This window comes from Gossypium hirsutum, chromosome A02, assembly GCF_007990345.1.
Source record: "Gossypium hirsutum isolate 1008001.06 chromosome A02, Gossypium_hirsutum_v2.1, whole genome shotgun sequence".
Taxonomy (NCBI): Eukaryota; Viridiplantae; Streptophyta; class Magnoliopsida; order Malvales; family Malvaceae; genus Gossypium; species Gossypium hirsutum.
The window spans coordinates 33,691,622-33,703,187 of record NC_053425.1 but is presented as its reverse complement, the minus strand read 5'-3'; the positions used below and the strand labels follow the sequence as shown (position 1 = coordinate 33,703,187).

Here is an 11,566-nt window from a genome sequence, read left to right as displayed (position 1 = left end):
AGGCCTGTCTACTGGTCGTGTGCGGCACACGGGTGTGTGGTCGACCGTGTGGCCAAGTCAGTAACCTCCCAAATTTTCACACAGCATGACACACGGGGGTGTCTTGTGGCCTTGTAGATAAGTCAGTATGTATGCCCTGTTTTGCCACGGCATAGACACACGGGCGTGTCTAATGTAGTGTGAGGCACATGGCCTGTTCACACGTGTGTGTGACATTTTAATAGTTGAAAATTTTCTAAGTTTTTGAAACTTTTATATGTTATCAGATGGTCCCGAATGCATGAGTTAGGCTTTGTATGCTCGATTTAAGTTCTTATTGAATGTGAATGAATGACATTTACTGGAATGATATGATTATTTGATAATGACTTTTCTAAATGTTATTATAAGTCCGGTAATGCCTCTTAACCTATTATGGCGACGATTATGGGTTAGAGGTGTTACATATGGCATGTATAGGCTAGTTATAAAGATGATAGTTATGGTTACTTGAGCTAGTGATTTTGGTACATGTTGTGGTATAAGATAAAGCCATGTGATTTGGCTTAACTTGGTATAATGTTTTGGTTGCATATAAGTATTCAATATGGTATGTTTTGGCAAGTAATAAATGGAATGGAAATATGCAATTGTTGTCTTGATATGTGATTGGCATATGAATGGAAAATGCTTGATTATAATTTAGGTATTTGAATTCCATGTTTGATTGGTTACATAATTTGAATATTGAATTTAGAAATGATTGTAGTTGAATTGGTTTAATTTGTAAATGAAATATTATGGATTTGCTGCCTATTGAGTTTTAAAATGTTGCATATTATGTTTGTGCAGGTATGTAAAAATAGGGTGGCAAATTGGCTTAGTAATAGCCTATTTTTGTCCACATGGGCAGAGATACAGGTGTGTGTCTCAGTCGTGTGTGACACACGGTCATGTTACACGGTCGTGGGTGACACACGGTCACCTGTGTTGAATTTGTAATCAACTCAGTATACTCCACACGGCCTCACACACGGGCGTGTAACTTGGCCATGTGGCATAAGTCAGTATACCCTATAGGATTGGCACGGCCTAACATATGGCCTGGCACACGGGCATGTGTGTTGGTTGTGTGACCCAAGTCAAAGAGTTGCACGAGGTAGGATATGGGCTGGGACACGGCCATGTGCTCCCATTCTAAATGTCCACACGGCTTGTGACACAGGCATGTCTGGTGGCCGTGTGAGACACGGTCTAGCCACATGGGCGTGTGTCCCTTGTTTTGAGAAAAATTTTCAAAGTTTCTTGAGTTACCGGTTTAGTCCCGAATCACTCCCAAAGCATGTTTAGGACCTCATAAGCTCGTATAAAGGACAAATTGATTGAGATTAAATGATGAATTCTTGAATTGAGAAAATGTATGCTAAATGGATGTTTAATTGTTTTGTAAGTCTGGTAATGCTCTGTAAACCTATTCCAGCGTTGAATACGGGTGAAGGGTGTTACATGTTTCATATTTGATTTCCATCCCAAAGTCAATGTCGCGACACACCAATACTTGTGTCGCGACATAGCAGTCAATATATTCTTTTTGGGATATCTTCAAGGGTATGTCGCGACACCTTAGGCTGTGTCACAACATTGAAGGCAGTCTTGAGGTTTCTCCATTCTACTCTCTTGTTGCAACATCGTCATTTCGTGTTTCGACGTAGCGACTAGTATCAGTTTAATATGGCTTCTAAAGGTCTAATGGACACTTATAAAGTTCGTTAGCTCACCCTTATGCCTCATTCGACCCCTAGGGTCCTCAATTTGCACATTTTATTAACTTATTAAAAACTTAAGAAAACATAATTCAAACCGACTGAAAATGCTTGTTTTCAAGCTCCTAAAGTATGATGATTAGTTTAGTCTGATACACTGAATCATGACAGATCAGGGCCTTGTGTGATTGGTAGATCGGGTAGACAAAGGTTGCCCTTTTTGTCCAAGTTTGTACCCCTGACGAAGGTGATATCGCGATACCCAAAAGAGGATATCACACATCTCGAGCAATGTTGAACTTGAGATTTTCCTTGAAAGGTGGATATCGTGATACCAATGAAGGGTCTCATTGGTCTTTTATATTTTTGGAGGTATCGCGTTTCCAGGGGTTGGATATCTCAATACCCTTGCCCTACATGCCATTCTCACTCGTTTTTTAGCTCCAACACATCCATACAGCACTCAAACACACGTTAGGCCAATTTGGGTAAAAAATGAGACAAAAATGAGATACTTCAATTATTACCTGAAAATATTAAAATAATAAAAAATAATAGAAAACTACGCTAAAAACTCTATTTTGCTTGAGAAAAATCTCATTAACCATCCTTTTCGTAACCATCACATTGGTTACTAGAGTTATTATGCCTTCTGGCGTGGCCTCATACATCATAACCATCCCTTTCGTAACCATCACTTTCGTCATACCTCATACCTCATAACAAATCAATTAGTATTGGACAACATTGGTAACTGGAGGCATTATGCCTTCTGGTATGGCCTCATACCTCATAGTCATCCTTTTCATAACCATCACTTTCGTTTCACTTATCATCCTAATCTGACTAGGAATCCTAATCTGACTAGGAATCCTAGTCTACTTATTTCCATATAAGAGTCTGCCCATTCTATACGCCAAAAATGCATTTGGGTGACTACTACTACTTAGTCAAATATTCCTCCCTATGATTCCTTAATTGTTCCTATTATATAGGGCTATATAAATAGAACATTCTTGGTTCGCCTATTCTATACACCAAGATGGGCCTTTTTAGGCAAACACTTCTTCGCATGTCGTTTTTTAGTATAACTATACGTCTAATTTAGAGACTTATACACTCTACCATTATTTTTTGAATCGTCATACTTAACTTAGCCATAAGTTTCTTTCCTCCAGAATAAGCCAGACTAAGGCGTCATAGACGCGCTTGGACTATATTTCAAACTATCCTCTTAATGTTAGACACTTAAAACTATCCTCTTAAGCTTTATTCCTATGGACTATATTTCAAACTGTTAAGACTTCACCCAAAGGTGTACTCTTGAACTTCCGTTTCTCAAATGAATCCATTGCTTTACTTATTCAAAACTCAATCCAAAATTCTTACTTCTAAAACAACACTCGAATACTAGGTCTTCGTCGGGTAGGATGTTAAATTGTATTATGATCCAACCACATAATACCTCTTAGTATTAGTTTAAACATTAAAAAACCAATGAGCCAATATTGCTTCTATTTTGCTTTGCATGTAAAAACCACATGAAGACATTATACAAAATATATTAATGTAATCCATGAATTATTTTATTAACCAATCTATTTGAAAAAATTACAAATTTAAAAATGAATATACTAGACTTAAGGCACTAGATCCAATAGAAATTGCAACTCCTATCAATTAAAAATAGACATTCCCTATTAGTCTGGTAATCATATCCTAAACTATTTATCTAAGCTACTAGGGCCTTGTTTGTATTTTTAGAACATTAGTAATTTATATTTCAAAGTTAGTTATAGTTCAAAAACAATAACTGTGGTAGCAATCGCTATAACATAAAATAGTAGTTTCAATCGTGACATTATGTCATTTTATTGAAATCCAAAGCCTTAATTTATATCTCCATATAGAGACCTCATTTGGAAATCATTTGAATAGTAGTTTTCATGCCATTAACCAATTTTACCATTGTTTGACATATTTGAATGATGTGTTGTAGATTGATAAGGTAGATTAGACCATTTTCACACTCAAGGAATTTGGAAGATTATACAAGAAAAGTCCTGGGCGCAACAATGAGAAAGGCCTTGTTGCTACAAGAATGTTACTAATTCAACTAAAAAGTTTATGTTTTCCAGTCCTTGTCATGACAAAGAGGTTGTTGATTCAGCTATGAAGTTCTTGTTTCCAACCCTTGTCGTGACAATGCTATCATTATTGAAAGAAAAGGAGCATAGAACTCTTTGTTGTCGCGACAACAAAAAAGGTATTGTCTCAACAATGCCATTGTAATTGCCAAATCTAGGGCCTTCATAAACATTTTCAATAACACATTTTAACCAACATTTAAATATTTTCATACAAAATTATACTTAGGACATCTTAAATAAATCAACTTAAAAATAAAATAAGTATATTAAGATATTTCCATAATCTTACAACCATTTTGATACTTTAAGCTTGTAGCGACACTTGTCAACTTAAGATAAAACTTTGCATTTTGACATATTTGTTTTCTATTGTAGTCTTATCTAAATCTTTCCATATTAGTGACATGGTTCATACATGTCCACTAATACTTTTATGGCATCCCAAAGTTCTTATGTCATAATTTTAATTAATGAAGCACTTCATGGCTACATAATTAGAACTTTACATTTTGATGACTTATTTCATATCTTAATGCCATGGAATTTCACACTAATATTAACACCATTATACGCTTAATTATAATACTAACTTCATAAATCCTAAGCATACTAACTTAGGAGAAAGGTGAGTATCCATAATACTTACCTCAAAGAATGCTCTACAATACTAAATCAAGCTTCCATGAGCTACAACTCATCCTCAATCAAGCTTGGAACTCCATAAATCAACATTTCTCTATTTCCATACAATAAAAATACATTCAAAAATTAATAAAAATTCCTTTCAAGCTTTCTCATAACATTTTTTAACAAATATCAAGCTAATAAGGGCATAGGAAGTCATTTTTACCTTATTAAGCTTTCTCACTCTAGCTTTAACTTCATTGGCTAAAACTCCATAAACCCTAGGTTAAAAATGATTAAATTGATGGAGGAATTGAGCTCAGGAGGTTGTTTACATGAAGATTTTTACAAAATCTTAAGGTGGGTAGTGGAAATTTTGAGAGAAATTGAAAAAATAAGAAAATGGCAGCAATGGTTATTGCTATTGTTGGAAAAGAGGGGGGAAATGAGGTTAAAGGGGGTTCTCATCCTCTACAAAAATATCAACATGTGGGGCGTTGGGCCTATGTCCAACAACTTAAGTCTGAATTTGTCTGTTTGGAGACCATTTCCTTAATACGAGGTTCCAATGATCCAAAATAATTCCAGATATCAAATATCATATATAAATATCACTTCCATCATAAAAGTCTCAAGAATTGACCAAATTACCTTTTTGTGACAAAATTACCTTTTTGTGACAAAATTTCCTTTTTGTCCTTTTTTTACAATTTTCTTCTCAGAATTGATACTTAGACCAAACTCAAGCTCATAATTCATCATAAATATTTAATATAACTTTATGAGTGGTAAAAATTACACTTTGGCCCTTTTCCCAATAAAAATGAGAAAATTGCAATTCAATCTCTATATTATTCAAATTTTCCAATTTTAGTCCCCAAAAGTGATTTTCATTGCACCAAACCACATTCCAATCAATTTCATGTAAAATAATCCATAATAATTGATATTTTCCATTTTGGGTAATTTTGCACATAAGTCCTCATACTTGTCAAAATTTACAATTTGGTCCTTTTTGTCATATTTTCACTTTTACAACTCTTTTCACATATTTCCATCACCAATATCCAATGCGTTTTATAAAATTTCTTATCTGAGTCATTCCATAAATTTTTCTCATATTTTTTTCGTTATTTGAACTTGAAATTATGCCACATGTCATATCAAAATTTTCGAGGTGTTACAACGATGGTCAAATCGAACCAACCATGAGTTCTATTAATCCAACCGAATCGATTAAAATTCATTAAAAATTTATAAAAATATTAAAAAATTGATTCGACCATCAAGTCAATGATAAATCGACCTAATCTTTTGTTCCAAATTGGTATCCCAACTGATTCTCAAACCAACCGGATGATTCGATTCAGTTCCGAAATTCATAGTGTTATTAGATACTCGATAAGGGGGTATCAATACTTACCCGACAAGTATTAATACATAACCTAAAATGTGCATGAGAAAGACTTAGAAACATTTTTGAAAGGTCTTGGGTCCTTAAAAACATTTGTCTAAGGCATTTTGGAGACTTATTTTTTAGTTTTATAAAACTTAAAAATATTTTAAGTATGATGAAATCATTTTTTATTTTTATTTTTTTGCAAATTTGAAATGTGTATTTTTTAAAGAAAAAAGTTTAATATTAATTTTTAATTAAAATAATTAAAGGTATCAATTATTAGTAGAATAATATGAATCAATTTAAAATAAATCTAAAAGATATTTTGATTATACTAAAAATATGTAAATATTAATTTTAAATTTAAAGAAAGTAGAGGATCATAACTTAAAATAATTTGTACTTGAAATAATCATTAATGCTTAATTTAATAAAATATTAATATTTTATGAAAAAATGTTTAATTAATTTAATTTGATGATTTAAATGAAGGGGTGATAAGAGATGATGCTAGACACGTATCTTGTGTTATTATTTTAGACAGAAGTGAACAGTGTTTAATTTTAGACTGAAAGAGAGATGGATGCAGTGAAGTGTTGTAGTTGTATTACTTCTACTGCTTCTAAACTTCCTTCCAATCACAATCTGCCACGTTGTCTAAACGGACGTTAACGAGCCTAACCTCTCATCCCATCTCTCAAACCGTTAAAAAATGAAATAAGAAAGCAAGACAGAGAGATCCAACGGCTAGGAAGTTAGGGCCGCAACTAACGAAAATAAAAATACCATCCGGTCAACCAAGTGTTACCACCAATTATTAAAAGCCACAATGCAAACGCCATCTTCGGCCCGCGACAGCTTAGAAGATCCACCGGATTACCTGGAATCGCCGGTGACCAACCACATAGCATTAGCAACAAAGAACCAACAGCTACACCAAGTTTTTACCTTTGTTTTCCATTCCCCCGTTTCTCTCTTTTCAACGCCCATTGCCTTCTCTCTCTCTTTCTCTCTCTCTTGGATCAACCCACCCAGAAAAAATTACTAAAAAAAAGGGCAAACGCAAAGGCAAAACACAAAGAACCGTCATATTTACCATTTGTGAGAATTTCTCTTATTTTCTTTACAGTTTTCCCCTATCCTTGGTTGGACCTTTATTGTTTCTTTCTTTTATTGGTGCAATTCTTCTTCATTTCTTCTTCTCCTTCAATGAATATCGTGATACTGTTGTTGGTTTCATCTATTTATTGGTAAATTAATCAAGTTCTGATCTGGGGTTCTTTTTGGAGAGATTCCGTCAATTGCTTCAAGTGATTATAAAAAACCCATAATTTAGATGGGCTGTTGGATAGCTTGATTCGGAGGTAATTGAAGACTTAGTCATCGTATAAAGTTTTGAGTTTTTCTTTTTCTGATACCGTCTGGGTTAGTTTAGTTTGATCTGGAAGTTGACCCCGGTTCTACATATTTTAGAATTTTTACATCTTTACCCAACGAATTGGTTTCCTCAGATTTTTGAATTGTTGCCAAGGAACCCTAATGCACAAAATATAAGATTCCTTTAGGTTGGAATTTCATCGAGGCATTTGATTGCTTTGAGTAATTTTATCTGTCTGGTAATAAACTTAAGATTGGCTCCAAGCTTTGTTTGGAAGATTTCTGACAAGTTGCTTCAGGATTTGGTTGTGTTTTGAGACATTTCTCCAAGAATTTTAGAGAGGGTTGTTGAGATCTTTAATCCATGGTTGAGTAAGGAATATGGCAGCAGATATGGATATTTCAGCTCCATGTCAAATCGTAGAAGATAGTTATAGTAAGGATAATTTATCAGACATGGACAATGAAAATTTGGATAATGTAAAACGAGTCCCCCTTGGTAAACCTCCCCGCCACCTCTCAGTTATGCGCCATTCCATGGGCTCAGCCAAGTTGATTGCCGAGGCTAATCTGGTATGTTTCATCTCTAATCTTGAGCAAGATTTTTAATTGATTTCATTTGATGTGCTGTTGGATCATTAATTCAGAAGTAGCTGAAGATAACATCATATTAGCAATTTCACTCCAATAGTTTAATATGTAGCCGCTAGATTCGATGATCTTTCCTTTCCCATTTTTCACACACTTAATTTTTTCTTCAGGAATTGGATATTGGTATTATAGTCCACAAATCATCTTCTGATGAAAAGAACGAGTTTTTGCCGGTATTGCGATCAGGAAGTTGTGCTGAAATAGGACCCAAACAGTATATGGAGGATGAGCACATCTGCATAGATGATCTTATCGGACATTTGGGGACAACTGCCGAGTTTCCTTCTCCTGGAGCTTTCTATGGGGTATGATCATGTTACAATCTACCATCTATGACCTGACTAATCTTTTAGTGAACCATCTTAGTTATTGTATCAAATAGATAACTTTGTTTAATTTATATAGTATCTGATTTATGCACTTCCTTCCGCTTGTCCATCTCGTATGCTTGCTAGTCAGTGAAAACCTTGTTTCCTCAGTGATGTAGCTTATGCTTATTTTACCTTTGTGTGGTTAGTAGGTAAAAGTACCATGGAGGCCCCTGTAGTAGGAGTCAGATTGCATTTTGCGTCCTCTACTCAAAAAAGGGAAAATTAGTCTACGTACGTTAGATCAAATAGTAAACTGGTCCTTCTATAAAAAATTCCATCTATTTCTACCGTAAAAAAACTGGTTTTTGTACGACAGCATGACGTACACTTGGCACCCCACATTTCATTGTCTAGTTATTCCGTCAGGCATGCCAATTTTTAATGGTACAAATAAATGAAACTTTTAACAAAAAAGGACAAATTTGCGCTTTCATCTAACGTACAAAGACTAATTTGCTCATTTTTCTCAGTAGAGAGGGCAAAATGCAATCTCACTCCCAATATAGGAGCCTTTGTGGTACTTTTACCGTGGTTAGTATTGAGGAGGTCTAGCAATGGTGTTTGGAGCGCACCCCATTTAGAGAAAGGGAATCTAGAGATTTTGTGCAGGCCAAAAGGAGGGGGAGGGGGGCGGAGAACCATAGGAACCTTGCTCATTAGTTTCTTATGTCACCGAGACTCGTGAGTAATGTGTCCAGAATGGGTATACTTATTTTTTTCAAAGTTTTTCTATATATTTGTAGGATCATACCTCCATGTCCAATGTGTTGGGCACAGACTATAGGGAAAATGAAGAGTATGGATAATATAGTTATCATCTCTGATATTGTAAACTGCAGCCAGATCTTCCATTAGCAATACCATAAGTTTTTTAACATACGCAATCCTTTTCCCCAAATGGATATTACTTTATAGTATTTTTCTTCCTTCGATCTTCTGCCTCCTTATACCATGGCTAAGTTTAAGGTGTCTGCAGATATCAGTTCTATTACATGTACAACTGAAAGGTGGCCTTGGAATCATAGTTGGCCTTACTCATCAACTGATTCTTGCCAATGCATGTGGACAGGTTTTTGATGGTCATGGAGGAACTGATGCAGCCATATTTATCAGGAAGAATATCCTTAAATTCATAGTTGAAGACTCCCATTTTCCAGTTTGTGTGGAGAAGGCAATCAAGAGTGCTTTTCTGAAAGCTGATTATTCATTTGCAGACGCCAGCTCTCTTGATATATCCTCCGGCACCACTGCATTAATTGCACTTATTTTTGGAAGGTAAGTGAACCACAGATCTGCGATGGTAATTCCTTGTTGGTATTGTTTCCTTAAACCCACTTCTAGCAGCCTTTTTATGGACATGGTTTATTAATTTTGTTCAAAAAGTGATGTAAGGAAAATATAGAAACAGGAAGACAGAAAGCTAATGATTTGAAGAGTTTCCTTCTCTAACATTGCGAGCAATTCTGTAGAAGATTTTCAAGTAAATTGAAACTTGTACGATGTTAAATTGAATGGGGATTTCATTCATCTTAGAAACTTAATATAGAATTCATCATTTGAGGATAAGTATGAAAGCCATTTATAATGAAATTGTAATTGCTTAGTAAAAAAAAAATATAGAGGTAGAGGACAACTTATGTTTCTGTCTCTACTTTTAGCATCAGCATGATATGTTAGTCCCCTGGTGTATTTAACATTATGCATGGTCAAATCTGAACTCAAAAGTATTTTACATCCACTTTGTAGGACCTTGATAATTGCAAATGCTGGGGATTGTCGAGCTGTGTTGGGAAGGCGAGGTAGAGCAATTGAAATGTCCAAGGACCACAAACCTAACTGCACAAGTGAAAGACGAAGAATTGAGAAACTTGGGGGAGTCATTTATGATGGTTACCTGAATGGTCAACTGTCTGTGGCACGAGCACTTGGTGATTGGCACATGAAGGGGCCAAAAGGATCTGCCTGTCCTTTAAGTGCAGAGCCAGAGCTGCAAGAGACAGAGTTAAGTGAGGAGGATGAATTCTTGATAATGGGATGTGATGGGCTGTGGGATGTTATGAGTAGCCAGTGTGCAGTGACTATGGCAAGGAAGGAGCTGATGCTTCATAATGATCCTGAAAGATGTTCAAGAGAGCTTGTGAGGGAGGCACTGAAACGCAACACTTGTGATAATTTAACAGTAATTGTGGTTTGTTTCTCCACTGACCCTCCGCCTCGAATAGAAATACCACAGTTCCGTGTTCGGAGGAGCATATCAGCGGAAGGGCTGAATTTTCTAAAGGGTGTGCTGGATAGTAACTGATGAAACAGTGGATAGATGAAAAGAGGTTGTACATGAAGGCATTGGAGGGCAAAATTGGCAGGCTGCAGGCTAACATTCAATCCTCCTTCAAGGACATGCTCATCATGTTGATTCTTTATGAGTTTCTAAATCCTGTACATCTGAGATAACTCATGTTGTACGGATTGGCAGGAGTCGATGGTCAACCAGTTTTTCCTTCTTGTTCTTCTTCTTTTTTTCTTTTTCTTTTTTTCTCCTTCATCTGCTTACTCCTATCCTATCCTGTGTAAATAAACTGAACCTTGAGATATGTTGTAGCAGTTTTCATTGAATCAAATAAGTGCTATAAATTCACCATTGGTTTTATATATATTATTGGTTATTGAAGCGCTGCAGCAAATGCAAATTATGTGCAATGTGAACAAAAAGAATATGATTTTAAGGGTGTGGTTCTTTCTTAGCGAATAATGATTCACTTTTAGCACTTTGCTGAATGAAAAATGATTTATTAGTCAACAGTTTTTAGGAAACAAAAGCTATTTTTGTTTTCTTTTGAAAATGGACAACATTAAAGAAACGTACTTGGAAGTTGAAAATATGTTAAAATAGAAAATATTTTTTTATTGTTTTAATTAAAAATGTTTTATAAATTTGAAAAAGTTTGGAAAACAAATATTTTTAACTTTAGATGTGCTCGTTTGGCTGGAACTCGTATAAACTTTTAAAAAAAAAAATTATATCATTAGTTCTTATTTTAGTTTAAATTACACAATTAGTCAAATAATTTTCACAAGTTTTCATTTTAGGCACCGAAAATAAAATAAAAAATTTGTAATTTAAACATTGTCATTACATACTTTAATTATTTTAGTCACTGTCGTTATATATATTTATCATTTTTGTCACTCATCGTTAATTTGTCATTAGATAGACTCATTTTAGTTACTGAATTTTCGTAAATTTTCATTTTA

General features: G+C 34.8%; 1 protein-coding gene across 1 annotated transcript; it reads left to right on the top strand.

Annotated features, from left to right (window-relative positions):
- Nucleotides 1–6,732: 6,732 nt before the first annotated feature.
- LOC107939995 (probable protein phosphatase 2C 27) lies at nt 6,733–10,949 on the top strand. Its single transcript, XM_016873405.2, has 4 exons — nt 6,733–7,865; nt 8,054–8,248; nt 9,384–9,589; nt 10,061–10,949. The coding sequence occupies exons 1-4, from the start codon at nt 7,674–7,676 to the stop codon at nt 10,614–10,616; spliced, it is 1,149 nt and encodes a 382-aa protein (XP_016728894.1). The 5' UTR covers nt 6,733–7,673; the 3' UTR covers nt 10,617–10,949.
- The last annotated feature ends 617 nt before the right edge of the window (nt 10,950–11,566 follow it).

Bases quoted from the DNA above. Each gene is read 5' to 3' on its own strand.
- LOC107939995 (XM_016873405.2), top strand. From the start codon at position 7,674: ATGGCAGCAGATATGGATATTTCAGCTCCATGTCAAATCGTAGAAGAT. The intron at 7,866-8,053 runs GTATGTTTCATC...TTTTTTCTTCAG, and splicing joins TGATTGCCGAGGCTAATCTG to GAATTGGATATTGGTATTAT. The intron at 8,249-9,383 runs GTATGATCATGT...GCATGTGGACAG, and splicing joins CTCCTGGAGCTTTCTATGGG to GTTTTTGATGGTCATGGAGG.